This window comes from Saimiri boliviensis, chromosome 12, assembly GCF_048565385.1.
Source record: "Saimiri boliviensis isolate mSaiBol1 chromosome 12, mSaiBol1.pri, whole genome shotgun sequence".
Lineage (NCBI taxonomy): Eukaryota > Metazoa > Chordata > Mammalia > Primates > Cebidae > Saimiri > Saimiri boliviensis.
In genome coordinates this window covers 8,780,009-8,807,878 of record NC_133460.1, presented here as the reverse complement: position 1 = coordinate 8,807,878, position 27,870 = coordinate 8,780,009, and the positions used below count along the sequence as shown (strand labels likewise).

At 54.7% G+C, this 27,870-nt stretch overlaps 3 protein-coding genes across 9 annotated transcripts in view; 2 read left to right on the top strand and 1 right to left on the bottom strand.

Moving 5' to 3' along the window:
• The window catches only part of THOC6 (THO complex subunit 6), a 3,359-nt gene extending 275 nt beyond the window's left edge, over nucleotides 1-3,084 (top strand). Inside the window, exons 2-13 of one of the 2 annotated variants that reach the window (XM_039478066.2) lie at nucleotides 1,028-1,143; nucleotides 1,246-1,310; nucleotides 1,385-1,488; nucleotides 1,573-1,610; nucleotides 1,688-1,736; nucleotides 1,839-1,910; nucleotides 1,999-2,101; nucleotides 2,191-2,240; nucleotides 2,335-2,397; nucleotides 2,494-2,604; nucleotides 2,688-2,822; nucleotides 2,898-3,084. In XM_039478066.2, coding sequence (XP_039334000.1) covers nucleotides 1,028-1,143; nucleotides 1,246-1,310; nucleotides 1,385-1,488; nucleotides 1,573-1,610; nucleotides 1,688-1,736; nucleotides 1,839-1,910; nucleotides 1,999-2,101; nucleotides 2,191-2,240; nucleotides 2,335-2,397; nucleotides 2,494-2,604; nucleotides 2,688-2,822; nucleotides 2,898-2,978 — 987 coding nt within the window. In that variant the 3' untranslated portion in view covers nucleotides 2,979-3,084. The remainder of the gene's footprint in view (nucleotides 1-1,027; nucleotides 1,144-1,245; nucleotides 1,311-1,384; nucleotides 1,489-1,572; nucleotides 1,611-1,687; nucleotides 1,737-1,838; nucleotides 1,911-1,998; nucleotides 2,102-2,190; nucleotides 2,241-2,334; nucleotides 2,398-2,493; nucleotides 2,605-2,687; nucleotides 2,823-2,897) is intronic. The other variant, XM_074381708.1, reaches the window with a different exon arrangement.
• BICDL2 (BICD family like cargo adaptor 2) lies at nucleotides 3,003-27,870 on the bottom strand. Of its 6 annotated transcripts, XM_039478062.2 has the most exons (13): nucleotides 27,125-27,870; nucleotides 26,242-26,320; nucleotides 22,005-22,089; nucleotides 14,599-14,867; nucleotides 12,948-13,246; nucleotides 7,673-7,888; nucleotides 7,434-7,550; nucleotides 7,185-7,331; nucleotides 6,314-6,502; nucleotides 6,056-6,205; nucleotides 4,176-4,306; nucleotides 3,667-3,787; nucleotides 3,003-3,592 (listed from the first exon to the last, which is right to left on the bottom strand). In XM_039478062.2, the coding sequence occupies exons 1-13, from the start codon at nucleotides 27,263-27,265 to the stop codon at nucleotides 3,425-3,427; spliced, it is 2,112 nt and encodes a 703-aa protein (XP_039333996.2). In that variant the 5' UTR covers nucleotides 27,266-27,870; the 3' UTR covers nucleotides 3,003-3,424. The 6 variants fall into 6 exon arrangements, with proteins under 6 accessions (XP_039333996.2, XP_039333997.2, XP_074237806.1 ...); XM_039478063.2 differs by lacking the exon at nucleotides 6,056-6,205; XM_074381705.1 differs by lacking the exons at nucleotides 22,005-22,089; nucleotides 26,242-26,320; nucleotides 27,125-27,870 and adding exons at nucleotides 19,951-20,052; nucleotides 20,364-20,505.
• On the top strand, nucleotides 13,465-14,462 carry LOC141580678 (putative uncharacterized protein FLJ46214). Its single transcript, XM_074383163.1, is given in 4 exon segments — nucleotides 13,465-13,551; nucleotides 13,856-14,164; nucleotides 14,167-14,290; nucleotides 14,293-14,462. Coding segments are annotated over 4 exon segments (690 nt in total).

Sequence of the window (27,870 nt, the reverse complement as noted above, 5' to 3'; positions counted from 1 at the left end):
GATTACAAGTCAGTACATTTTTCTATTTGGGGATAGTAGAGCCACTTTTTTTTTTTTTTTTAAATTTCCTAGCTAGTTGTCTCAAGCAGAGCCACTTTTTTTTTTTTTTTTTTTTTTTTTTTTAAGATGGGGTTTCACCATGATGGCTAGACTGGTCTTGAACTCCTGACCTCAGGTGATCCACCCACCTCGGCCTCCCAAGGTGCTAGGATTACAGGCGTGAGCCACCGCGCCCGGCCGAGCCGAGCCACTTTTTCAACACTTTTTTTTGAGACGGAGTCTCTGTCGCCCAGGCTGGGGTGCAATGGCGCAATCTCGGCTCACTGCAACCTCTGCCTCCCAGATTCAAGCGATTCTCCTGCCTCAGCCTACAGAGTAGCTGGGACTACAGGCATGTCCCACCATGGCCAGCTAATTTTTGTGTTTTTAGTAGAGACAGGATTTCAGCATGTTGGCCAGGCTGGTCTCAAACTCCTGACCTCAGGTAATCCACTCGTCTTGGCCTCCCAAAGTGCTGGGATTATACATGTGAGCCACCGTGCCTGGCCAAATTTTTGATTTTTTTTGTAGAGATGGAGTCTCACTACGTTTCCCAGGCTGCTCTCGAACTCCTGGCGTCAAGCGATCCTCCCGCCTCAGCCTCCCAGATCGCTGGGATTGCAGGCTTGAGCCATGGCACCTGGATTAAGCACTGAGTGACAGCCCTGTGCAAAGCTCTGTCTATATACTAGCTCATCTAATGGTGACAGAATCTTCTGTGAGCTCCATTTGACAGTTGAGGAACTGGTAGGAGAGGCTTGGGTGCTTGCTCAGAGGTTCATGAGGCATCACACCTCAACTCTCCCCTTCCTCAGTGTCTTCTTGGAGCCACCCATGGGACTGCATGGGCAGGTGCTAGCTGCTGCAAAAGAGGTCAGAGAAGTCAGGACAGTGGGAGGCCTGGCAGGTGTCGGGGGAAGCAGGGAGGAGTCTGTGGATGGGAGGTTTCAGATGTCCCAGGCAGGCCTCATCCAGTCTTTCCTTGCAGGCAGAGGTGTTCCAGGCCTTGCAGCGGCTCCATATGACCATATTCTCCCAAAGCGTCTCACCATGTGGGAAGTTTCTGGCGGCTGGCAACAATTATGGGCAGATCGCCATCTTTAGGTACCCTCTGCTGATGTCCACCCATTAGCCCTGGCACTTGGTCTTCATGGGACGGATGCCCTCTGTTTCTGACTTTTGGGTCCCCTCCATTGTCCCCTGCAGCTTGTCTGCTGCTTTGAGCTCGGAAGCCAAAGAGGAAAGTAAGAAGCCAGTGGTGACTTTCCAAGGTGGGTCTAGCAGTGGAGTCTGGCTTCGGGGGTTTGGGTGGGATTGGCTCACTTACTTCTGGATTTCTCTTTAGCCCATGATGGGCCGGTCTACAGCATGGTCTCCACCGATCGACATCTGCTCAGTGCTGGGGATGGGGAGGTGAAGGCCTGGCTTTGGGCGGAGATGCTCAAGAAGGTAAAGAGTCAAGCTGGGGAAAGGGCTGGGGTGCCCAGACCCAAAAAGGGCCTTTGAGGTCACCTCACGTGTTTCCTTTTGAAGGGGTGTAAGGAGCTGTGGTGTCGTCAGCCTCCATACAGGTGAGCCAGGGCCACGTGGATACAGGGCGCATGAGGGTGAAGGAACTCCCTCACTGACCCTGACCTTCCTCCCCCAGGACCAGCCTGGAAGTGCCTGAGATCAATGCTTTGCTGCTGGTCCCCAAGGTCTGAGCCCCGTGTGACTATTCCTGGCCCAAACTTTGATCCTTCACTCTCTGCCTTTCCTGATTGGACACTGACTTCCTGCCTCACCCTGCCCCTGCACAGGAGAATTCCCTCATCCTGGCTGGGGGAGACTGTCAGTTACACACTATGGACCTTGAAACTGGGACCTTCACGGTGAGCAGGGGCTTGGAGCCCTAGAGCAGGTCCAGGCCAGGGAGAGGCACTCTTCCTAGACCTCCTGACATTGCCCCTCTACCTGCAGCGGGTCCTCCGGGGCCACACAGACTACATCCATTGCCTGGCATTGAGGGAAAGGAGCCCGGAGGTGCTGTCAGGTGGCGAGGATGGAGCTGTTCGACTTTGGGGTAAGGAGGTGGCTGGTTGGAGAGCAAGATGGCAGTGAGGGAGGCTGAGGCTCGTCGGGCACTACTCAGGGTGGGTTCTTGCCCTGCAGACTTGCGCACAGCCAAGGAGGTCCAGACAATCGAGGTCTATAAGCACGAGGTGAGGGCGTGACTGTGGCCATTGTCCTCTTTGCCAGCAACTCCTTTAACCCTCCAGGACTTCACCTCTTTCCCTCCTTCCCTCCCCCTCCCAGGAGTGCTCCAGGCCCCACAATGGGCGCTGGATCGGATGTTTGGCAACTGATTCCGACTGGATGGTGAGCAGGGCAGACTGTGGGACAGGTTGGCAGCTTCGGGCCCTGTCAGCTGTGGGCCTGTAGCTCACAGCTGGGGACGCCCACCTTTCTGTCCAGGTCTGTGGAGGGGGCCCAGCCCTCACCCTCTGGCACCTCCGATCCTCCACACCCACCACCGTCTTCCCCATGCGCGCGCCACAGAAGCACGTCACCTTCTACCAGGACCTGGTGAGTCCCTCTGTCTTGTCTGCCACCCCCACAGGCTCTCCCCTCCAGCCCTGACCCCTGAGCACCTTCCTTGTCCCCTGCAGATTCTGTCTGCTGGCCAGGGCCACTGTGTCAACCAGTGGCAGCTGAGTGGGGAGCTGAAGGCCCAGGTGCCTGGCTCCTCCCCAGGGCTGCTCAGCCTCAGCCTCAACCAGCAGCCAACCGCGCCCGAGTGCAAGGTGGGTCCGACAGGGGCCTCGGGCAGCTGACGGGTGGGGGAATGGGCAGGCCAATCATGCCCCTTTCTCTTCCAGGTCCTGACAGCTGCAGGCAACAGCTGCCGGGTGGATGTCTTCACCAACCTGGGCTACCGAGCCTTCTCCCTATCCTTCTGACCTCTGACCACACCCCCAGCCAGCAAGATTTTAGAGTGTTTTTCTTTTCTTTTTTTTTTTAACAATAAAGTTTCAGGCTTTTTTCCATGCTCGCTCTTTCCACGAATGGAGGCCAAATCAGTGGCGCGATTTATGTATTACTCTCTCCGATCTTGATACATAAATACCCAGCCCCATCCCTGCCCTAGAAATACCCAGTAAATCCCAGCCCTGGAAAGACCTATATTGATTCAGAAAATCGACCGCTCTGTTCACCTGCCCCTGCCACCCACCTGGAGTTCCTGCCCCACAAAGCTGGCTCCACTCCCGATGAGCCCCTGCCCATCCTCCTGGGGCGGGGAGGGCATCAGCTCCTCTTGGAAGACAATCCGTGCCCTGTCGCTCCACTGGCCAGAAGAGGAAAGTGGGCCCCCAAGTGGGCAAGGGCAGCCCCCTGGGCCCCGCCGTCAGGTCCTTCGGAAGAGGTTGCTGAGAAAGCCGCCGGCGGGCCCGGGGCCCAGGCGCAGCGAGAAGCGGGGCGCGGCGCGGCGCGGGGTCGACGACGACGCGGCGGCGCTCAGCTCCTTCTGGCGCTGCGAGCGCAGCTGTTGCCCGATCACCACCTGCATGTCGTCCTGCGGGAGGCCCCGGACGACTCAGCGCCGGTCCCGCCCCCTGCCCCGCCCCGCACGCAGGCCCCGCCCCTCACCTGCCAGGCCTCCAGCTCCTGCGTGAGCGCCACCTTCTGGCTGATGGCGCGCAGCAGCTCCCGGGACAGGGAGTCTCGCTCCAGAGAGACACGTTTGAGCTCCAGGGACAGCTCCAGGGCCCTAGCGGGGGAGGGGCGGACGACGCATCTGAGGGAGCTGAGACCTCACTCAGGGAGCCAGGGTGACAGTCTGGACCCGGGCAGGAGGGGGGCTGCCAACACCGAGATCCAGGAGGGCCGTGGGCCCCTGGGTGGGGATGAGGGGCTGCCAACACCGAGATCCAGGAGGGCCGTGGGCCCCTGGGTGGGGATGAGGGGCTGCCAACACCGAGATCCAGGAGGGCCGTGGGCCCCTGGGTGGGGATGGGGGGCTGCCAACACCGAGATCCAGGAGGGCCGTGGGCCCCTGGGTGGGGGTGGGGATCATTATAACCAGCATCAGAAGGGAAATCAGGAGCTCAGAGGGGTTCCGGGGGCACTGGGGTGGTGGTGGATGACTTGAGGCTCACTTGTTCACGGCCTCGTCCCGGTCTGAGAGGGCCCTGTTCAGGGCCTCCCCAGGGTCGTCATGCGCCCGCAGCTCCTTCTGTCTCTGCTGCTCTTCCCGCAGGGCCTGCAGCTCTGCCTGCTGCAGCGCGATCTGTGGGCAGAGGAGGGGCCGCGCGGCAGATGGGCCAATGGGCCTTCCAGTCCCCGCTCCTCCCAGCAGCCCCGACTCTGGCTCTCCGCAGCTCTCCTCTGCCTGCTCGACAGACACGCCAGGCAGCTGTGGCCCTGTGCTGGAGACTCCTAGATGAGCCCTCTGAGCCCCTCAGGCTGGTGCGGGGTGGGGTGGAGCAGGGTTACTTGGGGTGCCATAACCCTGCAGAAGGAATGCAGGGAGAAGCGCTAAGGACCTAAGGGGAGAGGTGCTGTCGGGAAGTCTTCCTGGAGGTGGTGGCATACAGGCTGGCTCTTGAAGTAAGTTTGTTGGGATGACGGCCAATTCAGGTGTGGGAAGTAGAAAAGTTCCTTTTTAAAGTTTCCTTTCTTGTTAAAGAATAAGTATGCTAAGGGCCGGGCGCGGTGGCTCAAGCCTGTAATCCCAGCACTTTGGGAGGCCGAGGCAGGTGGATCACGAGATCAAGAGATCGAGACCATCCTGGTCAACAAGGTGAAACCCCGTCTCTACTAAAAATACAAAAAATTAGCTGGGCATGGTGGCGCATGCCTGTAATCCCAGCTACTCAGGAGGCTGAGGCAGGAGAATTGCCTGAACCCAAGGAGGCAGAGGTTGCGGTGAGCCAAGATCACGCCATTGCACTCCAGCCTGGGTAACAAGAGCGAAACTCCATCTCCAAAAAAAAAAAAAAAAAAAAAATAAGTGTGCTAATTCTTTGTTAAGCCCTATCCTATGCAGCTGTTAAACATGCCATGCTTACAGACACATAGTACGTTCAGTGTCCTTACACTTTAACCAAGGTATCTGTGCTAGACGTGCTCACAGGCATGTCCCAGCTCTCCCTTGCTTTTACCTGCTTAGAAAAGTTTTAAGTTGTCAGTCAATCGGGTTTTACTTTAAATTGTGAGGTCTGGCTCCAATCAACGGAGATCAGACAAAGCAGTAAGGACAAAAAATAAAAATAAAATTAAAAAAAAAAAGGCTAGGCGCGGTGGCTCACGCCTGTAATCCTAGCACTTTGGGAGGCCGAGGTGGGTGGATCACCTGAGGTCAGGAGTTCAAGACCAGCCTGGCCATCATGGTGAAACCCCATCTTAAAAAAAAAAAAAAAAGCCGGGCGCGGTGGCTCAAGCCTGTAATCCCAGCACTTTGGGAGGCCGAGGTGGGTGGATCACAAGGTCAAGAGATCGAGACCATCCTGGTCAACATGGTGAAACCCCATCTCTACTAAAAATACAAAACATTAGCTGGGCATTGTGGCACGTGCCTGTAATCCCAGCTACTCAGGAGGCTGAGGCAGGAGAATTGCCTGAACCCAGGAGGCGGAGGTTGCGGTGAGCCGAGATCACGCCATTGCACTCCAGCCTGGGTAACAAGAGTGAAACTCCGTCTCAAAAAAAATAAAATAAAATAAAAATAAAAAAATAAAAATAAAAAAAAAGCAGTAAGGACGACCCCAAATGCATAAGAAATACATTTGTGTGTTTTCTTTGTTCATTGTACTCTTCTGGCACGAGGGCTAACAAGGGTACCCTTCCTGCAGTCCAGGAAGTAAAAATTGCTGTCCTGAAAAGATTCTGTCTCAGTGCTAATTTTTCTTTGCCGCACGGAGCATCTATTTCCAACAAAGGTGTAGGGAGCTCTGTGGGCAAAGGCTGGGAGGCGACATGGGAGACAGAAGCTGACAGCTGGAGGGGTCCTGCGACCAGAACGTGCCCTCTCCCTAACCTCATCTTGCAGCTTGGCCACTTCCGCCTCCTGCTCCTCTAGTATCTCCGCTGGGCTGAGGGATGCTCGCTTCTTGGGGGGCTCTAAGCTCTCCTCTGGGGGTGAAGGCTGGGGCCCGGACGCCTCTAGGGTCTTTGGGGACCGGGTGGTCTGTGGGCCAAAGAAATGGGTTAGTGGTGTGGAGTCTGTTGGAGGAAAGGCGGTGCCTGCGACCCTCGCGATGGCACAGGTAACAGGACTGGTGCCCTATGAGCTCACCGGGGCATCTCCGCGTGCGACAGCGCCCTGGCCGTACTCTTCGAGGCTGTGGGCCAGCTCCGACTGCAGCGAGGCGCTCGACACGTCGGCGTCTTGGAGTCGTGACTCCTCCTCCAGCTCCGAGACTCGCCGCTGCAGCCTCCGCAGCGCGCTCAGCGCCTCCCCGGCCTCGGAGCGTGCGCGTTCCAGCTGAGGACGGTCCCGCAGACGGAAGCGCGGGCGGTCAGCGGGACGCACCCGGCACCGGCATCCCGCGGCAGGTCCACGCTGGGGGGCCGCAGAGGCCCCCGCACCCCAGCGGCCCAGGTTGTTCCCATTCTTGGATCGCTGGGCGCCTCCAGCTGTGCCTTCCCTCGGCTGAGACACCAATTTCCTCGCCTATAAAGCGGGGCCCGCCTCGGAGAGCCCTGTCCCCTCCCCTGCCCAGTCTACCTCCTCACTCACTAATTGCTTTCACGCGGCATTTATCAGTGCGAGGGAGGCTGTTTGCCCCACAGTAGTAAGAAGAGGCCCTGGGATGCGAAGGCAGACAAGCTGACCCCAAAGTGCAGACTCCTGAGACCGCTAACATCAGACCACGTGTCCTCTTCTCATTCCTTTTTCTGTCTAGGGGCTGTCATTCCTGGCCTGAGCTCTGGCATCAGCCCCTTCCCTGGCCCTTCCAGCTGCCAGGCTCTGATGCATTCTAAGAGCATGCCTCCCCTACTCAACGGCCTTCTGTGGCTCCCACTTGCCTACAGGCTAATGCCCATGGTCTTGTGGGCCAGCCTCTGGGCCTCCTAGTGACCCAGCTCTGGCTTCATCTCCCAGAAAGTGCTGAAGCCATTGCCAAGCGTCCAGGCAGTCATAGTCCCCCAGCCCTGCAGGTCACCTCCAGGCTGTGCTCCCGCCGCTCCCGCTTCAGCAGCAACAACTCCTCGTGGGTGGTCCGCAGGCGGCCCTGGCCCTTCTCCACCTCCTCACGCAGGCCTCGGATCTGGGCCTCCAGGTCCTGCCGGCGGCTCTGCAGCATCTGGTTCTGGGGAAACATCTCAGAGCTGGGGACGGGGGCCGCCCCCTCCCAGCCCCCCAGCCCAGCTTTTTTGGCTCAGACAATCCCCAAGCCCCAGCTGGCACGCACCTCCCCTTGCAGACTCTCCAGCCGCGTCCTCAGCTCTGCCCCGGCCAGTGCCTGAGCCTGGCACTGTCCCCGAAGGGTGTCCAGTTCCCTCTGAAGCTCCTGCTCAGTCTGGGAGGCCTGGTGAGGTAGATAGGGGGACAGAGGAGCCTCAGCGCCAAGCCCAATGCACCCAACCCCCTCTGGGGACCCAGGCGTCCTCCCCAACCTCGCCCAGGGCCCTGGGGTCAGGGCTGTCCCACCTGGGCCAGCTGCTGGCTGAGGCGGAGGTTCTGCTCACTGAGCTCCCCGAGGGCCCTCGCCCGTTCTCGCCCACTGTCCTGCTGTTCTGAGCGCTGCTCCCCCAGCTGGGCCCGCAGGGCCTCCACGTCTCCCTCCAGCTCCACGGCCCTGGCCTCCCACTCAGCTCCCCGGGCTGCCAGGCCTCGACGGAGCTCATGGTTCTCTTGCTGGAGCCGCTGTGGGGGCCATGAGAGGGGACAGAGACAGAGTAGCACTGATGAGACTGGACAGGCATGGAGAGATGGGGATGGAGAGACAGCTGGGGGGGCCTTGAGTCCAAGACAGACACAAAAGCAAGGGAGAGTGCAGGAGGAAGGGTGAGCAAGACCCAGAAACTCAGAGGGAAGGTTCTGGGCAGATGGGACTTGTGGGCCCCGGGCAAGGTGGCGGTGGGGCTCTCTGATGCCCACTCACCTCCAGCTGCTGCCTGGGCTTCTGGACCCGAGGTCGCAAGCGCCGTTTTTGGCGCCTCAGTCTGGCAGAATTCAAGCCCCGGCCCATCGTGGCACACACCAGCTGTGGCCCACGGGCTCTGGAGCCCGGACTCTGCCCAGGCCCCTCCCCAGCTCCTCCTGGCCAGTTCCCTCTAATTAAGCCTGGTCAGCCCCGCCCTGGTCCAAAACCTGTCTGACCAGCTGAGGGACGCCCTGGCACACCCAGATGCCCAGCGTGGGGAAGCAGATGAGTTGGGGGTTAACCTCTGGCCCACCCTCTTCCACCCTCAAAGCGGGCTGGGCCTACAGGAAGGTGTCAATTGCCCCAGCTGCTGCAGGGACTCAGGTGCCCTGCACCAGGGCTTTAGCTGCATTGCTCCATTTCATCCACTAGAGGGAGAATCACCAACGTCCTGGGTTTACAGATAAAACTGAAGCTCAAAGAGATGCTGAGTGCCTTGGCTAAGGACACACAATCATTTATTTTTGTTTTGTTTGTTTTTTTGAGACAGGTCCTCACTCTTTTGCCCAGGCTGGAGTGCAGTGGCATGATCTCGGCTCCCCGAAATGTCTGCCTCCTGGGTTCAAGACATTCTCCTGCCTCAGCCTCCCAAGTAGCTGAGATTTCTGGCATGGTGTGCCACCTCGCCTGGCAAATGTTTTTGTTTTCTTAGTAGAGACAGAGTTTTACCATGTTGGCCAGGCTGGTCTTGAACTCCTGGCCTCAAGTGACCCACCCTCCTTGGCCTCCCAAAATGCTGGGATTACAGGTGTGAGACACTGTGCCCAGCCAACACACAGTAATTTCGTGAAGCAGAGACGCCAACTCAGGCAGCGAAACTCTTCAACTGAATACTGTGGGGGCAACACAGCCTCAAGATTAAGCTGTCAGGTTCAAGGTCAGATTGTCCTGGCTGATGCTTGGCTCTGCTGATGCCTTGTGGCCTGGACATAATATCTCTAAGTCCATCCACCCACACTACTATCGATCCTACAATATTTTCTGAGCTCCACTTGTTCTGGGGTTAGCTGTTAGCAAGTTCACTGCTTCAAGCAGCTGAGTCCAGAAAGTATGGACACATGCCAGAGTCAGGTAATTTCATGGGGACAGTAAGGGTTGTAAAGAGACTTGGGAAGTGATGAAGAGTAAGGATTGGGGTGGGGGTGGAGAGTCCTTCAAGGAGGATGTTGTGTTTGAGTTGACTTCTGCAGGACAAGGAGCCACCAGAAAGAGGGCCAAGCATTAAGGAGCAGCAGGTGCAAAGCCCAGAGGGAATGAGCATGAGCTCTTGGAGGAAGTGAAAAGAGCCCTTGCTGTTGGGGAGAGGGGGGTGCAGCTGCCCTTCGTGGACGAGGGGAAGAAGGAATGCTTCTGTGATGAGGTGAGAGAGGAGCTCAGCTCTTGGGGACTTTTAGGCCCTGGGGAAGAATTTCCGTTTCATTCTAAGAGTGAGGGGGAGATTCTGGGTGAGGAGTGAAAGGGTCTGATTTGCAGTTTTTGAAGATCGTGGGGTGTCCCTTAGAGCATGGGCTCCAGGAGTCAAGAGTGAAAGCTGGGAGCTGGGCACAGTGGCTCATACCTATAATCCCAGCACTTTGGGAGGTCAAGGCAGGCGGATCATCTGAGGGCAGGAGTTCGAGACCAGCCTGGCCAGCATGGTGAAACCCCGTCTCTACTAAAAATACAAAAATTAGCCAAGTGTGGTGGCACACGCTTGTAATCCCAGCTACTCAGGAGGCTGAGGTGAGAGAATTGCCTGAACCCCCTGAAGTGGGGATTGCAGTGAGCTGAGATTGCACCACTGCACTCTAGCCGGGGTGACGGAGTGAAACTCCATCTAAAAAATAATTTAAAAAAGAGAGAGAGAGAGAAAGAGAGAGAGAGAGGCCAGGTGCAGTTGCTCATGCCAGTAATCCCAGCTGAGGGAGGCTGAGGCGGGCAGATCACGAGGTCAGGAGTTTGAGGACAGCCTGACCAACATGGTGAAACCCTGTCTCTACTAAAAATATAAAAATTAGTTGAGCGTGGTGGCGGGCACCTGTAATCCCAGCTACTCAGGGGGCTGAGGCAGGAGAATCGCTTGAACCAGGAGGTGGAGGTTGTGGTGAGCCAAGACCATGTCACTATTGCACTCCAGCCTGGGCAACAAAGCGAGATTCCATCTCAAAAAAAAAAAAAAAAAGAGTGGATGCTGGGGACTTGGGAGCAGGTGGCTGGAGTGTCTGGGGCAGAGGTGATCAGCTTGAAGGCTGCAGAGCTGACAAGTGGGTGGTTCGAATCTAGTTTAGAAGAATCAAAAGGGCTTGTGGCTATAGGGGGAATTTGTGCACTCAAGAAAGGTTGGCTGAGCACATTGTCTCACACCTATAATCTCAACACTTTGGGAGGCTGAGGCAGGGAGTTTGCTTGAGCCCAGAAGTCATGCCTTCAGTCATAACTTTTTCCACGAAGCTTTTTCAGCAAAGAGCAGATAACAGGGGAATGTAGAGGAGTTTATCTAAACAGCTTGTTTCCCTATTCTGCCCGCTCCCCAAACCAACCTTTGATTATCCATGTGCATGACTGCTCTCTACTGGGGAGGAGGGTCAGCAATGTTAATTACCCACAAGTGGTGTTTGCTCAAGACTTTTGTCATTAAATCTGTTCTAAAATAAATTCAAGTGTGTCTGGCATATTAGGGCTGCAGGGACAAATTCGTTCTTTGGGGTCTGTAAGCTCTGGGGTCCCCTAGCTGTGCTCTCACAGGAAAAACACCTGTGTCTGTGTACTTCTGTCATCTGTCACTTGGCCAGAGTCTGCGGGTCAAACTCGGCAATTTAGCCACTTGAAAGCTTTGCTGTACATTCATGAGAGAATGAGAGTTAAAAATGTAAATGTCTTGGGCAACATGGTGAGATCCCATCTGTACAAAAAATACAAAAACTAGCCAGGTATGGTGGTGCACATGTGCCTGTAGTCCCAGCTACTGAGAAGGCTGAGATGGGAGGATTGCTTGAGCTCCTGAGGTTGAGGTTGCAGTGAGCTATGATTACACCTCTGCACTACAGCCTGAATGACAGAGGGAGGCCCTGTTAAAAAGAGAGAGAGAGAGAGAGAGAGAGAGAGAGAGAGAGAGAGAGAGAGGCCAAGGAGGTGCACAGGCTCTGGTCCTCAGGTGGGAAGGCGGGGATGGGGACAGCAGGTGATGGGGGTGTGAAATTGAGTGCCACCTGTGTTGAGATGCCCACTAGGTGGCCTGGTGGAGAGGGTTAGCTACCCAAGTCAGGTTCAGGGCAGTGGTTGGGGCTGATGCCTCAGATAAAGGAGGGTGTTCAGAAGACCAGGTGTGAATCCCAGAGTGAGAATTTGGCCAAAAATAGAACCTGAGCAGAGGGAACTGTTCCTACCTCATTGGGCTGGGTGAGAATCAACAGTCATGAAAAGCACTTAGCCCAGTGCCAGGCAGGGAGTGGATACCCATGCCTGTTGCCTGTTGTCCCGCTATACTGCTGAGGGGCTGGACTCAAGATCCAGAGAGGGCCAGCAGCTGACTCAGGGTCACACAGCAGTGCAAGGGGCTGAACCTAGGTCTTTCTTTTCCTTTTTTTTTTTTTTTTTTTTGAGGCGGAGTTTCGCTCTTGTGGCCCAGGCTGGAGTGCAATGGTGCCATCTTGGCTCACCGCAACCTCCGCCTCCCGGGTTCAAGTGATTCTCCTGCCTCAGCCTCCTGAGTAGCTGGGATTACAGGCAGGCATCAACGTGCCTGGATAACTTTTTTGTATTTTTAGTAGAGACAGGGTTTCTCCATGTTGGTCAGGTTAGTCTTGAACTCCCGACCTCAGGTGATCCGACCACCTTGGCCTCCCAAAGTGCTGGGATTATAGGTGTGAACCGCCTTGCATGGCCTGGTCTTTCTTCTTCTTCTTCCTCTTTTTTTTTTTGTTTGAGACAAAGTCTCACTGTGTCACCCAGGCTGGAGCGCAGTGGCATGATCTTGGCTCACAGCAACCTCTGCCTCCCAGGTTCAAGTGATTCTCCTGCCTCAGTCTCCTGAGTACCTGCGACTACAGGCACAAGCCATCATGCCTGGCTAATTTTTTTTTTTTTTTTTTGTATTTTTACTTAGAGATGGGGTTTCACCATATTGGTCAGGCTGGTCTTGAACTCCTCAAATGATCTGCCCACCTTGGCCTCCCGAAGTGCTGGGATTACAGGCTTACAAGTGTGAGCCACCATGCCCAACCTGAACCCAGGTCTTACCTCAGAGTTCATGGTTTTTCTCTTCTTTTTTTTTTTTTTTCTCTCACTTTCTTTCCTTCCTTCCGCCACCGTTTTTTTTTCTTTTCCCCAGGGTCTCACTCTGTTGCCCAAGCCGGAGTGCAGTGGATCATAGCTTACTGCAGCCTCAAACTCTAAAATTCCTGGCTCAAGTGATCCTCCTGCCTCAGCCTCCTGAGTAGCTAAGACTTCAAGTGCCACCACCACATCCAGCTAATTTTCTTATTTTATGTAGAGACAGAGTCTGGCTATGTTGCTCGGGCTGGTCTCGAACACTGGGCTCGTGTTAGTGCTGTTCTGGCCTTCCAAAGTGCTGGGATTACAGGAGTGAGGAACTGTCCACAGTCCCCAGAGTTCATGTTCTTTACCACTGGGCAGCACTGCCAGGGGAACTCGGCCAGCCCTAACCTGTTCCAGAGTCCTCCCCCCCCCCGTCCCTCCACCCCCTCCGGCTCCTCTCTCCTTCCCTTGCCTGACTCCCTTCTCTTGTCCTCTCCAGGCCCACCTGTCCTCCCCTGCCCATCCGGGCTGGCACTAGCTTACTTCCTCACGCTCCGAGTGCTGGGTGCTCAGCGTCTCCAGCTGCCGGCGCAGCTCCTCATTTCGTTCCAGAAGCATCTTGCCGAGCTCCGCGGCCAACAGGAGGTCTTTCTCCTTCTGCTGCAGCTGCAGGGCCAGGTCCTCTGGCTCCTCAGGCCCTGGGCCCCCTCCCAGGAATGAGTCTCGCCGCTCCAGCACAAAGGGGAAGAAGCCCTCGTCGCCGCTGGGAGAGGTACCCCCGGAAAGCAGCCCCGACGATGGGAAGCTGGGCCCATCTGGAGAGCTCATGTCACCTGCAGCATCTGTGGGGACAGGTGGCTGCGGGACATTCTACTCTGCAGTCTGATGGGGGCGCGCCCTCCGCGGGCCAGCACCCGGCCCTCCATGAATTCTTGACCTGCACGGCCTGCCGGGTCCTGCGGCCAGAGCTTCCTGGGCCACGAAGGGTTAATGACCTGTGTTCTGGCCACCCAGTTCCGTTAATGTCCCTGGGGTACACTGAGGCAGGAAGTAGAAGGAAATGACCTGCCCAGCCTTTGGCCTCTACCAATCTCTGCCCCCAGGAAAGCTTCGAGCGCTGCAGGGCCGCCGGCCACCTCTGCTCCCGGTACCGTCTCTTCCCAGAACCCACAAGTTTGGCTCCTAGCCCCTCACCATCTGAGATCGTCCCCAGAACCCAGGTTCTCAGGGACTCAGCTGTTGGAGTTGAGCCCCGTCCCTTCTCCTCCCAGGAATGCTGGACCCTAAGGCTTGGGAACTGAGGTGTTTTGGCCCCCAGGAATCCAGCTCCCTCCCCTACCAAAAGCCCAGCTCCCAGCCCCGGACCCTCCAGGTCTCGGGCCCTCACTCTCCTTATCTCCCAAGCAGGTGCTTTGACTCCACCCTCCAGACTCAGAGGTCCCCACCTCCAGTGTCCCCCTCCAAGGATTCCCACCTCAGTTCATTTTCCATGGGACTCAGGAGCCCTGACCCCCAGCCCCCCAGTTTCCCAGGGTCCTGGCGTGGGGCCCAGAACAGGGCGAGGTAACAGGTTGTGCCGGCCGCCCCGCCACAGCGCGGCTCGGAGTTTCTGTTTACTTCCCGGCCCGCCCCTGGGGACGGGAGCCCTGTGCTCCCCTAGGACTGCTCAGGGCCTGGGGTTCAGGGGCTCGGAACAGCGGGCCCGACACACCAGGCTTACCTGCCCCAGCCCTCCGGAGGGTCCCCCACTACACACACACCACACACCTGTGCTCCCCCTCCTCCTCTCGCCCGGTGTCCAAGCGCAGCCCTGCTCGCAGGACCTAAATGTCACGGTGGTCCCAGCCCAGCTGCCCCCAGGCCGCTCCCGGGGATCTCCCTGACTTGGCACCCCGGACCCCGCTCCCCGGACCCCCTCCACCCCAGAGACCCGGACCTGAAGACTCCCCATCCCCTCCAGCACCTAGCTGCCCAGGTGTCTGGGCCTCCAGCCCCCCGACCCCCAGCCCCAGGCCTTGGAGACCTGGAGAAGGAACTAGGTTCACCCCCGACGGCTGAGTTACCGCCCCCGGTTCACCGCGATCCCGGTTCCCCAGCCCCCGCCCCGGCACCCCCATTTTCTCCGCTGAAGCGGCCAGACCGGTCCCTCCCGAAGCTCGAGGGTCCTGGCCCTCGGCGTCCCCCACGCTCTCACCCGAAGCCTCCGGGCTCCCTCCGAGGTCTCCCGTCCCCTCTTCCGGAGGCGGCTCCAGGTGTGCGGCCTGCACAGGTGAAGGGGCGGGGCCGCGGGAGGGGCCGGGGCCCTCCCAGGCTGCCGGTGTGGCCGGGCAGGTCGAGGGAGAGTCGCTTCCACCCGGCTGGGGGCACTGGCCCACCTTGCTGTGGTTGCAAACTGAGCACCTACTGTGTGCAGATCCTACATTGAGATAGCCGCGGCTCCTTTCCGGTCCCCACTGCCTTGCCCTGTGGGATGGGAAATGATTAGCAATAGACAACAACATCGAATCTGACATCTTAAGCACTCTGCTAAGTAAACTTTTTATTTTTTAGAGATGGAGTCTTGCTCTGCCACCCAGGCTGGAGTGCAGTGGCACCATCACTGCAGCCTCGACCTCCCAGGCTCAAGCGATCCTCCCACCTCAGCCTCCCCAGTAGCTGGGACTACAGGCACAGGCCACTCATGCCCCGCTAATTTTTGGACTTTTTATAGGGGTGGGTTTTCAACATGTTGCCGGGGCTGGTCTCAAACTCCTGGATTCAAGCAATCCTCTTTCCTGGGCCTCCCAAAGTACTGAGATTACAGACATGAGCCACTGCTACTGGCCAAGTAAACTATTTTATAGGTGTAACCTGTTGACTTTTTTTTTTTTTTTCTTTTTTTTTTGGAGACAGAATTTCACTCTTCTCACCCAGGCTGGAGTACAATGGTGCCATCTCTGCTCCCAGCAGCCTCCGCTCCTGGGTTCAAGCGATTCTCCTGCCTCAGCCTCACAAGTAGCTGGGATTACAGGCATGCGCCACCACATCCAGCTAATTTTGTATTTTTAGTAGAAACGGGGTTTCACCATGTTGGCCAGACTGGTCTCAAACTCCTGACCTCATGATCCACCTGCCTCGGCCTCCCAAAGTGCTGGGATTACAGGTGTGAGCCACCGTGCTCCACCCAACTTGTTGGCTTTTATGATGGCCTGATGAGAAGGAATTGCTGTAATTCCCATCTTACAGATGAGGAAGCTGAGGCTCGGGGTGAGGGATTCTCCACCTTGCTTGGGGACCCTTGGGCAGAACTTGAAGGTAAACAGCACAAGTGTGGCTTTAGGGTCATGCTATTTACTGATTCCCATGCTGCAGACGAGGACACTGTAGCCCAGACAGCTAAAGTGACTTGCCAATAGCCACATCCAGTCTGTGCGGCTCCACACCTGGAGCTCTCAGTTCCTGAGTTATGCAGAGCTGGGGACCAACTCCAGGCTGGGACAGGGGCCTTGGTGTGGAGATGGGAAGGTCTGGGGCTGGGGACCAGGTCCAGCCCCAGGGTGGCGTGGACAGCAGCGATGCCCAGCCACAGCCTTGTGTCTTGTCATGATTCTCTCCAGACTCCAGGGCTCCCTGCGCCTTGTGACAGGGGCTCCTGGCCTGGAGAGCAGGAAGATGGAGGGCTGGGAGCAACGATGCGTTAGGCGTTTAACAGCAGGCTCCCTGGTTAAAATAGAAGCCCGGGTTCATTGCATTTGCCAATGTCCATGATGCAATACCTGCTCCTCGGCTGACTTCCAGCTACTCACCTGGCATCGTGGAGTGCAGAGGTGGAAGGGGCTGTGCACATCGGCTCTGGCCAGCGGGTGTCAGCTGGCTCCATGCACCTCAGGCTAGGAGTCAGGGTTCGTAAGTCTCGGGGGCCTAGGGGCTACTTACCTGGGTTCTAGAAAAACCAGAGGAGGGTGGGGGCTGGGACCACTGGCTTGTGGGAAAAGGGAAGCAAGGACTCCCTGGAGGGGTGACTTAGGAACTGGGACTTCTGGGTCCTGGGGCTGGGACAGAGTTTTCTGCCAGCAGAGAGTAGGGGAGCTGGAGCATTATCTTAGAGCCACATTGCCCAGCAAGGCTGCCACTTTCTCCCACAGCACCTGTGGGAGCAGCCTGGTAGCCCCTGGAGGGCTGAAGACAGCCCAGTCTCCCCTGGGTGCTGCCATGTGACCCTCCAAAAATATAAGCTCAGTATCTCCTCCAAATGTCAGTCACCCTGGGCCCTACTCACACCACACTTAGCACATCTTAAGCACCTCCTACCAGGCTGGGCTCAGCCTGGGATGAAATGATCACAGGTTCACAGTCCACCCAGGCCGTGGGAGGGAGTGTAGACCAATAAACCAGAAAGAACCAGTAAAACAGCACAGCAAAGGCACTTGGCTTGCGGGTGCTGGCTTCACATGGCTTCAGTCCAGGATTCAGTTGGCCACATACCAGATGTATGTGCCTGTGCCCTTCAGCTGATTAACCTCTGCAGCCCTCAGTTTCCCCGTCTATAAAATGGGGGTAATAGTTCCTAGCTTATAGGGATGTGAGGATTTCTTTTCTTTCTTTCTTTTTCTTTTTCTTTCTTTCTTTTTTTTTGAGATAGAGTCTCGCTCTGTCCCCTAGGCTGGAGTGCAGGCATCTCAGTTCACTGCAACCTCTGCCTCCGGGGTTCAAGCCATTCTCCCACCCCAGCCTCCTAAGTACCTGGGATCACAGGCACGCGCCACCACAACCAGCTAATTTTTGTATTTTTAGTAGAGACAGGGTTTCACCATGTTGGCCAGAATGGTCTCGAACTCCTGACCTCAAGTGATCTGCCCACCTTGGCCTCCCAGAGTGTTGAGATTACAGCTTGAGCCACCGCGCCCGGCCAGGTGTGAGGATTAAATGGGGGTGAAGTTCCAACACTTAGTCCTTGCTGGTGATCCTCGGCATGGCCACCAAGGTGACTCACCTGCATGCTACCTGTGCTTCATCCTCACAGGAGCCCTGTGAGGTCACACCATTCATAGATGAGGAGGCCAGGCTCAGAGAGGTGAAGTCGTTTGTCTGTGGGTGCACAGCAGAGCCCTCATCCCAGCCTGCCTAGCTCTCGGCCTCAGTCCCTCTTGGGAAGTTTGTGTTGTTTTTGTTTTTTTCAGAGACAGGGTCTCACTCTGTCACCCAGGTTGGAGTGCAGCGGCATGATCATAGCTCACTGCAGTCTCGAACTCTTGGACTCAAGTGATCCGCCTGCATCAGCCTCCTGAGTGGCTGGAACTACAGGCAGGTGCCACCATGCCCTGCTAACTTTTTTATTTTTTGTAGAGGTGGGGGTCTTACTATATTCTCTAGGCTGGTCTTGACTTCTGGCCTCAAGCAATTCTCCTGCCTTGGCCTCCAAAAGTGCTGGGATTTGAGTCATGAGCCAGTGTGCCTGGATTTGAATATCTGAATCTGGTGCTCAGTCTCCTCCGGACCCAAGATTCCTGGCCTCCATCTCCCTGTTGGGCTTAAGAGTTCTGGCCCCCCAGCACACAGGGGCCCCCAGCCCTCCCCTCATCCCTAGGCACCCTGCCGATCCCAGGAGAAAAATGAATAGGAGAGACAGAGGGGCCTCAGGGAAGCCCTGGGGAGACTGGTACATGACTGGTTAAGAAGGGAGGGATCAGCAGGGTGCGGTGGCTCACTCCGGTAACCCCAGCACTTTGGGAGGCCAAGGTAGGTGGATCACAAGCTCAGAAGTTCAAGACCAGCCTGACCAACATGGCTAAGCCCCGTCTCTACCAAAAATACAAAAATTAGCTGGGCGTTGTGGTGGGCACCTATAATCCCGGCTACTCAGGAGGCTGAGACAGGAGAATTGCTTGAACCTGGAAGGCAGAAGTTGCAGTGAGCCAAGATTGTGCCACTGCACTCCAGCCTGGGCAAGAAAGCAAGACTCCATCTCAAAAAAAAAAAAAAAAAAAAAAAAAAAGGAGGGATCAGCTGGGCACGGTGGTTCACACCTGTAATCCCAGCACTTTGAGAGGCTGAGGCAGGTGGATCACAAAGTCAGGAGTTCAAGACCAGCCTGGCCAAAATGCTGAAACTCGGTCTCTACTAAAAATACAAAAATTAGCCTGGCATGGTGGCACACGCCTGTCATGGCAGCTACTCAGGAGGCTGAGGCGGGAGAATTGCTTGAACCTGGGCAGCAGACGTTGCAGTGAGCAGAGATCTTGTCACTACACTCCAGCCTAAGTGGCAGAGCAAGACTCCTACCCACCCTCCAAAAAAAGAAGGGAGGGAGGGATGGTCACCCAGCCTCACCTACTTTCCAGCCTGGCCCCTAAATAAGCCAGCTTCCCGGATGCTTAGTTTGGAATGACCCCCTCACCTTTCCATCCACCCACTGAGCCCCGGGAGATTCAGAGTCTTGGCTGGGAGTTGAGGAGGGGCCTCATCCCTGGGGAAGCCTTCTCAGATCTCACAGTGCCTTGGGCAGTCTCAGCTGGGCATCCAGAGGCCAGTAGAACTCCACTCTCTTCCCTGCCGTCCCCAGAGGCAGCCTGGTAGAAATAACCTGGGTCCAGACCCAGGTGCCTCCAGGCTTTTATGACGTGTGCTCAGTCCATGAACAGTAGGTGGTATTGTTTGGAGCATTAAAAACCTTTATATGAAATATTTCACAGTGAATCCATTGTTCTGCAACTTGTTTTTTTGATGTAGGCTTATGTTTCCAAGTGTTTTCTCCCACTTACGAAAAAAAAAAAAAATCAGGTCGGGCATGGTGGCTCACGCCTGAATCCCAGCACTTTGGGAGGCCAAGGTGGGTAGATCACAAGGTCAGGAGACCAAGACCAGCCTGGCCAACATGGTGAAACGCCGTCTCTGCTAAAATACAAAACGTAACTGGGTGGGAATCCCAGCTACTAGGGAGGGTGAGGCAGGAGAATCGCTTGAACCAGGGAGTTGGAAGTTGCAGTGAGCCCAGATTGCACCAGTGCACTCCAGCCTGGCAACAGAGCGAGACTCCATCTCAAAATAAATAAATAAATAAATAAACAAACAACTAACTAAATAAATAGGCAGGTCGAGGTAGCTCAGGCTTGTAATCCCAGCGCTTTGGGAGGCCAAGGCGGTTAGATCATGAGGTCAGGAGTTCAAGAAGCCTGGCCAAGATGGTGAAACTCCATCTCTACTAAAAATACAAAAATTAGCCAGGTGTGATGGCGGGTGCCTGTAATCCCAGCTACTTGGGAGGCTGAGGCAGGAGAATTGCTTGAGCCCGGGAGGCAGAGGTTGCACTCAGCTGAGATCATTCCATTGCCCTCCAGCCTGGGTGACAGAGGGAGACTTGGTCTCAACAACAACAACAACAACAAAACCAGCTTTGGCTGGACACAGTGGCTCACACCTGTAATCTCAACACTTTAGGCAGAGGCAGGCAGATTACTTGAGGCCAGAAGTTCAAGACCAGCCTGGGCAACATGGGAAAAACCCATTTCTACAAAAAGTACAAAATTAGCAGGGCACAGTGGCACGTGCTATAGTCCCAGCTACTCACAAGGCTAAGGCAGGAGGATCACTTGAGTCCAGGAAGTAGAGGCTGCAGTAAGCTGAGATTGTGTCACTCACTGTACTCCAGCCTGGGTGACAGAACAAGACCCTGTCTCAAAAGAAAAAAAAAGGGGGGCTTTATTGAGGTAGGCATTAGCTTCCTAGGGCTGCGGTGGCAAAATGCCACACCAGCCCGGGAAACATAGCGAAACTCGGTCTCTACAAAAATAAAGAATAATCAGTGGCACAGGCCTGCTGTCCCGGCTACTTGGGAGGCTGAGGTGGGAGGATCCCCTGAGTCCAGGAGGTCGAAGCTGCAGCAGTGAGCCATGATTGCATCACTGCCCTCCAGCCTGGGTGACAGAGCGAGGCCCTGTCCCAAACAAAAAAGGAACCAAAAAAACCACAAACTGGGCTTACCCAACAGAAAATGATTGTATCACAGTTCTGGAGGCCGGAAGTCTGAACTCAGGGTTGGTTCCTTCTGGACGCTCTGAGGGCAAATGTACTCCATGCCTCTCCCTGGCCGTGGGGACAGCAGGGGACTCCTCGGGGTTCCCTGCCTTCTGGCTGCATCAGTCCAGTCTCTGCCTCCACTTTCACATGACCTGCGCCCCTAGGTCTTCTCCTCAGTCTGTAACTCAAATTCACCCTCTTCCATAAAGATGCCGGCCACTGCAGGTGCGGTGGCGCATGCCTGTAGTCAAAGCTACTCGGGAGGCTGAGGCTGGAGGATCTCTTGAGCCTAGGAGTTCTGGGCTGCAGTCGCTATGCCAATCGGGTGTCCGCACTAAGTTCAGCATCAATATGGTGACCTCCCGGGAGCGGGGGACCACCAGGTTGCCTCAGGAGGGGTGTACGGGCCCAGGTCGGAAACAGAGCAGGTCAAAACTCCCGTGCTGATCAGTAGTGGGATGGCGCCTGTGAATAGTCGCTGCACTCCAGCCTGGGCAACATAGCAAGACCCCGTCTCTTAAAAAAAGTAAAATAATTTTTTTTTAAACAAACAAAAAAGATGCAGGCTATTGAATTTAGGGCCCACCCTAAATCCAGGATGATCTCATCCTGAAATCTTTAACTTAACGCCTGCAAATACCCTGTTTTCTTTTCTTTTCTTTTTTTTTTTTTTTGAGATGGAGTCTCGTTCTGTCACCCAGGCTGGAGGGCAGTGGCAAGATCTCGGTTCACAGTAAACTCTGCCTCCCAGGTTTAAGCGATTCTTCTGTCTCAGCCTCCCAAGTAGCTGGGACCACAGGTGTGCGCCACCACACCTGGCTAATTTTTGTATTTCTGATAGAGATGGGGTTTCACCATCTTTACAGGAGCTCTCAAACTCCTGAGCTCAAGCGATCCACCCAGCATAGCCTGCCAAAGTGTTGGGATTACAGGAGTGAGCCACTGTGCCCGGCTAGACCCTATTTTCAAATAAGGCCGCATTCTTGTGGACCTGGGGTTAGGACGTGTGAGTATCCTTTTTTTTTGGGAGGACACTTGTTTTTTTTCTTTTTTTGGAGATGGAGTCTTGCTCTGTCATCCAGACTGTACTGCAGTGGTGTGATCTCGGCTCATGTGGGTGGGAGACCCCATAGGTGCTGAGGCAGGAGTCAGAAGCCTCAGCCTGTTCCCATCTAAATAATGAAAAATAAATGAGTAGAGATATAACCATACTAGTTGTTCACAGGTAATCTTAGTTATTCATAGGTAATCACTAAGATATATATATATATATATATATATATATATATATATATATACTCAACATAATCTTTTACTAATGCCTCTCGGGTTGTGAAGTGTGAACCTAAGGTGACATTGTGAAATAAGTGATCCTAAGGCAAGACGCCTTAAGCCCTCTGTCACACCCGTGTAAGGGCTGCTGGCGGCCGCCATGGCTGTGTGGTAGTGCCAGCGCTGGGAAAGCGCCCGCTGTTATCGAACTATGGAAGGAGACGTCGGAGATGTCTCCTTCCTCAGAGGAGCTAGGAGAAAACGCTGCTCCCCCAAGCTCTTGCGGTAGGCCTGATGGCTGTCAGGGAGACCCGAAGACATCCAGGGGCTTACTTGTCTCTATGTGATGCTGGGCTTCCACGGTCACGTTCCCGGTCCACTCTCATGTTCTGCTTTTCTGCACCTGGTTCGTCTTTTCCTTAGAAGAGATAATCAGTAAAAGTAACACAAATCTTAATGTCTTTTTTCTTTCTTGACAAGTAGGGAAAAGTGCTGACGAATTATGTTCCTTCCCTTGTCTCGGCTACTTGAAAGTCCTGGACCCCTCCCTACATGACACCTATCACTGACCACCAATACCTCACCCTACCTACCCCACCCCCTGCTTTGCACTCGATAAAAGAGCGTCCAGGCACTTGGGGTCACTGCCGGACTCCACGCTTTGGTTGGCAGTGGACCCTTGTGCCCAACTCTGTCTTGATCTCAGTGTCTTGTGTCTTTATTTCCACAGTTTCTCATCTCCTCACCAGTACAGAAGGGCTCACAGGACCCCGTGGGGCTGGACCCTACAGGCTCACTGCAACCTCCACCTCCCGGGTTCAAGCAATTTTCCTGCCTCCTGAGTAGTGAGGTTACAGGTGCACGTGGCCAGCCTGGCTAATTTTTTTTCTTTCTTTTCTTTTTCTTCTTATTTTTTGAGATGGAGTCTCCCTCTGTCGCCAGGCTGGAGTTCAATGGTTTAACCTCGGCTCACTGCAACCTCTGCCTCCTGGGTTCAAGCAATTCCCCTGCCTCAGCCTCCCGAAGAGCTAGGACTACAGGTACCTGCCACCACACACAGCTAATTTTTTGTATTATAGTATAGAGGGGGTTTCACCATGTTAGGCAGGATGGTCTCGATGTCCTTCTGCCTTTGTGATCCGCCCTCCTAAACCTCCCAAAGTGCTGGGATTACAGGCGTGAGCCACCTCGCCCAGTCTTAATTTTTGTTATTTTAGTAGAGACGGAGTTTCACCGTGTTGCCCAGGCTGGTCTCGAACTCCTGAGGTCAGGCAATCCGCTGGCCTCAGCCTCCCAAAGTGCTGGGATTACAGGCATGACCCACCTCTCCCAGCCGGGGACACGCAATTTAACCCACTACAAGGAATACTATACATATAATTAAAGTCATCAATTTTATGTCTTTCAATTGATGAGTTTTGACAAATACATTTGGTAACGTAACTACCACTACAGTCATGATGAATCACCTCAAAAAGTTGTCCTTGCCCCTTTGCAGTCAATCTCTTTCCCCACCCCAACCCCTGGCAACCACCACTCTCCTTTCTTTTTTGAGACAGAGTTTCGCTCTTGTTACCCAGGCTGGAGTGCAATGGCGTGATCTCGGCTCACCGCAACCTCCGCCTCCTGGGTTCAGGCAATTCTCCTGCCTCAGCCTCCCGAGTAGCTGGGATTACAGGCACGTGCCACCATGCCCAGCTAATTTTTTTTGTATTTTTTTAGTAGAGACGGGGTTTCACTATGTTGACCGGGATGGTCTCGATCTCTCGACCTCTTGATCCACCTGCCTCGGCCTCCCAAAGTGCTAGGATTATAGGCTTGAGCCACCGCGCCCGGCCTCTGCTTTCTTTTTTCTTTTCTCTTTCCAACTCTCCAGGAATTGGAGGCTGCAGTGTGCTATGATGGAGCCTTCAGATAGCTACTGCACTCCAGCCAGAGCAACAGAGCAAGACCCTGTCTCTGTGTTTCTTTTGAGACAGAGTCTCTTTCTGCTGTCCAGGCTGGAGTGCAGTGGCACAATCGGCTCATTGCAATCTCTGCCTCTAGGGTTCAAGCGATTCTCCTGCCTCAGCTTCCTGAGTAGCTGGGACTACAGGTGTACACCACAATGCCTGCTAATATATATATTTTTTGAGACGAAGTTTTACTCTTGTTGCCCAGGCTGGAGTGCAATGGCTTAATCGCAGCTCACTGCAACCTCTGCCTCCCGGGTTCAAGTGATTCTGCTGCCTCAGCCTGCCAAGTAGCTGGGATTACAGGCTCCTGCCACCACACCTGGCTAATTTTTGTACTTATAGTAGAGATGGGTTTCTCATGTTGGTCAGGTTGGTCTTGAACTCTTGACCTCAGATGATCCACCCACCTCGGCCTCCCAAAATGCTGGGATTACAGGCGTAAGCCATCTCACCCGGCCTTTTTCTTTTTTTTTGAGACCCAAGCTACAGTGTAATGGCTTAATCTCAGCTCACTGAAAACTCTGCCTCCTGGGTTCAAGTGATTCTCTTGCCTCATCCTCCAGAGAAGCTGGGATTACAGGCACCTACCACCACATCAGGCTAACTTTTTACTCTTTTGTTTTGTTTTGTTTTGTTTTGTTTTGTTTATAAAGATGGGGTTTCACCATGATGGCCAGGCTGATCTTGAACTCCTGACCTCAGGTGATCCACCCACCTCGGCCTCCCAAAGTGCTAGGATTACAGGCATGAGCCACCGCACCCTGCCAATTTTTTACTCTTTTTTAGTAGAGACGGGGTTTTGCCTTGTTGGCTAGGCTGGTCTAGAACTCCTGACCTCAGCTGATCCACCCACCTTGGCCTCCCAGAGTGCTGAGATTTCAGGCAAGAGCCACTTCACCCAGCCCTATTTAGTTTCATTTAATCTTAAATAGTCACCTTGCCCTCTTCTGTGTCTTTCAGGCATTCACATTTGAAGAATTCAGGCACTTATTTCTGAAGTGTTTCTGAGGCCATGCCCAGTGGTTTATTCCTGTAATCTCAATGCTTTGGGAGGCCAAGGCAGGAGGATCAATTGAGCTCAGGAGGCTCAATAGAGGCTGCAATGAGCTATGATTGCACCACTGGACTCCAGCATGGGTGACAGAACATGACCCTGTCTAAGAAAAAAAATATTCCTGAGATCTCTCTAGGATGATGCATCTGGATTGAGCTTGTGTTTACTAATCACTCTATAGCGTTCCATCCAGTGTTTAAACTCCTAGAAACAAAACAAAACAAAACAAAAAGAAGGTGAAAAATAAACAGAAAAATCCCCCAAAACACAAAGAAAAGGCCAGGCGAGGTGGATCACGCCTGTGATCCCAGCACTCTGGGAGGCCAAGGCGGGTGGATCACCTGAGGTCAGGAGTTCCAGACCAGCCTGACCAAAATGGAGAAACCCTGTCTCTACTAAAAATACAAAAAATTAGCCAGTCGTGGTGGTACACGCCTGTAATTCCAGGTACTCGGGAGGCTGAGGTAGGAGAATCACTTGGACCCGGGAGGCAGAGTTTGCAGAGAGCCAAGATTGCGCCATTGTACCACTCCAGCCTGGGCAATAAGAGCAAAACTCCATCTCAGAAACAAACCAACACACAAACAACCCCCCCACCACCCCCCCAAAAATACCACAAAGAAAAAAGCTAATAAATGACAGGAACAAGCAAACAAACAAACAAAAATAAAATAATACAATACAAAAAAACTCCCACTGTTTCTCCACTGCCATTTCTCGTAAGAGTATGAGAGAATGTCCTTGTACACAGATCTCCAAAAACACATGGGTGGAATCCCCACTCTGTCACCTACCTACAAGTGAAATTAGTGGGTGAGAGTTTCAATAATCTCTTGTGGCATCATCTGTACTCTACAATTTAGAGGCTTATGACAACAATTTGTGGCCAGGAGCAGTGGCTCATTCCTGTAATCTCAGCGCTCTGGGAGGCTGAGGCAGGAGGATCACTTAAGCCCAGGAGTTCAAGACAAGCCTGGACAACATAGTGAGCGCCTTAGCCTCACCAGTAGCTGGGATTACAGTGCATGCCACTACACTCAGCTAATTTTTTGCAGTTTTAGTAGAGATGGGGTTTCTCCAGCTTAGCCAGGCTGGTCTGGAACTCCTGGCCTCAAGTGATCCACCCACCTCAGCCTCCCAAAGTGCTCGGATTACAGGCCTGAGCCACCATGCCCAGCTTACTTATTTTTAAGACAGGATCTTACTCTGTCACTTAGCTGGAGTGCAGTGGTGCAGTAACAGCCCACTGCAGCCTCGATGTTCTAGGCACAGGTGATCCTACTGCCTCAACTTACCAAGTAGCTGGAACTACAGGTGTGCACCACGACTCCCAGCTAATTTGTATATTTTTTGTAGAAACAGAGTCTCACTATGTTGCCCAGGCTGGTCTCGAACTCCTGGCTCAAGCAATCTGTATATGTTGGCCTTCCAAAGTGCTGGGATTACAGGGTGTGCCACTGCGCATGGCCTAAAGCATAGGTTTTAATTTGTACCAGGTAATAAAGGGTCTGACTCCGTTTTTGATGTTTTACTGCTGACAGCTTTAAAGCTCCGTGCCTACCTCCTCTCCTGTGCCCACATCGGAGCAGGATGATCCGAAGGTCCTCTGATCCGAAGGTCCTGGTGCTCTCTCCCTCACCCTAGAGAGAAATTTAAATTAGGAAAACCCTGGCTGGTTGGAAGGGACCGTCATCCCACTTTATCCCATAACCACAGTAAAAGCCCTTCCTTGAATTGCTTGAACCCCTGAGGTGGAGGTTGCAGTGAACCAAGATCATGCCATTGCACTCCAGCCTGGGCGTCAAGCTCCGTCTCCAAAACAAAAAATAAAAAAAGTCCTGGGTGTGGTGGCTCATGCCTGTAATCCTAGTTCTTTGGGAGGCTGATGTGGGTGGATTGAATGAGCTCAAGAGTTCCAAACCACTCTGGGTAACACGGTGAAACCTCGTCTCTACTAAAATACAAAAAATTAGCTAGGCGTGGCAGTGCAAGCCTGTAGTCCTAGCTACGTGGGAAGCTGAGGCAGGAGAATTACTTGAACCTGGGAGGTGGAGGTTGCAGTGAGCAGAGATAGAGCCACTACACTGCACTCCAGCCTGGGCGACAGAGAGAGACTCAAAAAAAAAAAAAAAAAAAAAAAAAAAAGATAGGGATGGTGGCTTGGGCCAATAGTCCCAGCTACTTGGGAGGTTGAGGTGGGAGTATTGCCTGAGTCGAGGAGTAAGCCGCTGTCGTAAGCCGAGATCGCGCCAGCGCACTCCAGAGAGTGAGCAAGGGAGACAGAGCCTGGGAGACAGAGCAAGGCTCCGTTCCGCCCCCCACCAAAAAAAAAAAAAAAAAAAAAAGAGGTCGAGACACCTGGGGGGACCGTGTGGGGAAACAGCAAGAGGACGCCCTCCGCCCGCCCCGGAGGAGGCTTCAGGAGATACCCGCCCCGCAGGCACCTTGATCTTAGCCTTCCAGCTTCCAGAACTGTGAGAGCGTAAACTTCTGGTTGAGCCTCCCAGTCCGTGGTGTTCTGTTCCGGCGCCCCGGCGAGCGGGCACGGGATCGCGGTGTTTGCCTTTGCTTCTCCAGCTCCGCATCCTGCTCGCTGTTTTTGTGAGCAGCCCGGCGGCGACCCCCCAGCTGCTCCGGGACTGAGCAGTTTAACTCACACTCGCCCTCGCCAGGAAGCCTCCCGCCCGCTTCCTCCAGTTCCTTCCCCAGCGGCAGGGCCTCCTAGCCCCGTGCTGTGGGCGCGGGAGGGGGCGGCTCGCAGACCCCCAGGTCTCTGCTTCCCGGAACTCCGCCGCCCGCCCATCCACTCCCCTGTCCCCGGCTCCCGGCATAGACCTGAGCTGCGGCCTCCGCGCAGAGGTTGCTGCATTTAAATGTCTGGCACCTGGGGAGAGGGGCGCAGTCGCGGAGCAGTTCCTGCCCCCGGGACCTAGAGAAGCTCAAACCCCCGCGTGCAGAGGCCGAGCCCGGCGCGCAGCCCACGTGGGCTGGGGGACTGAGTATCCGGCCCTCTGGCAGCCGCAACCGCGCACAGCTGGAGCTGGCTGGGAGGGCGGCGGACCGGGACCCCGCGGGGAAGGAGGCTTCCTTCCTAGCCTCCAGCTGCCCGGAAATCCCCCCAGCTCTCAAAAGACCAGCACCATGGGGTCCTAGGGGAAGAAGTGGGGGTGGGATACGGGGATGGGGAGGG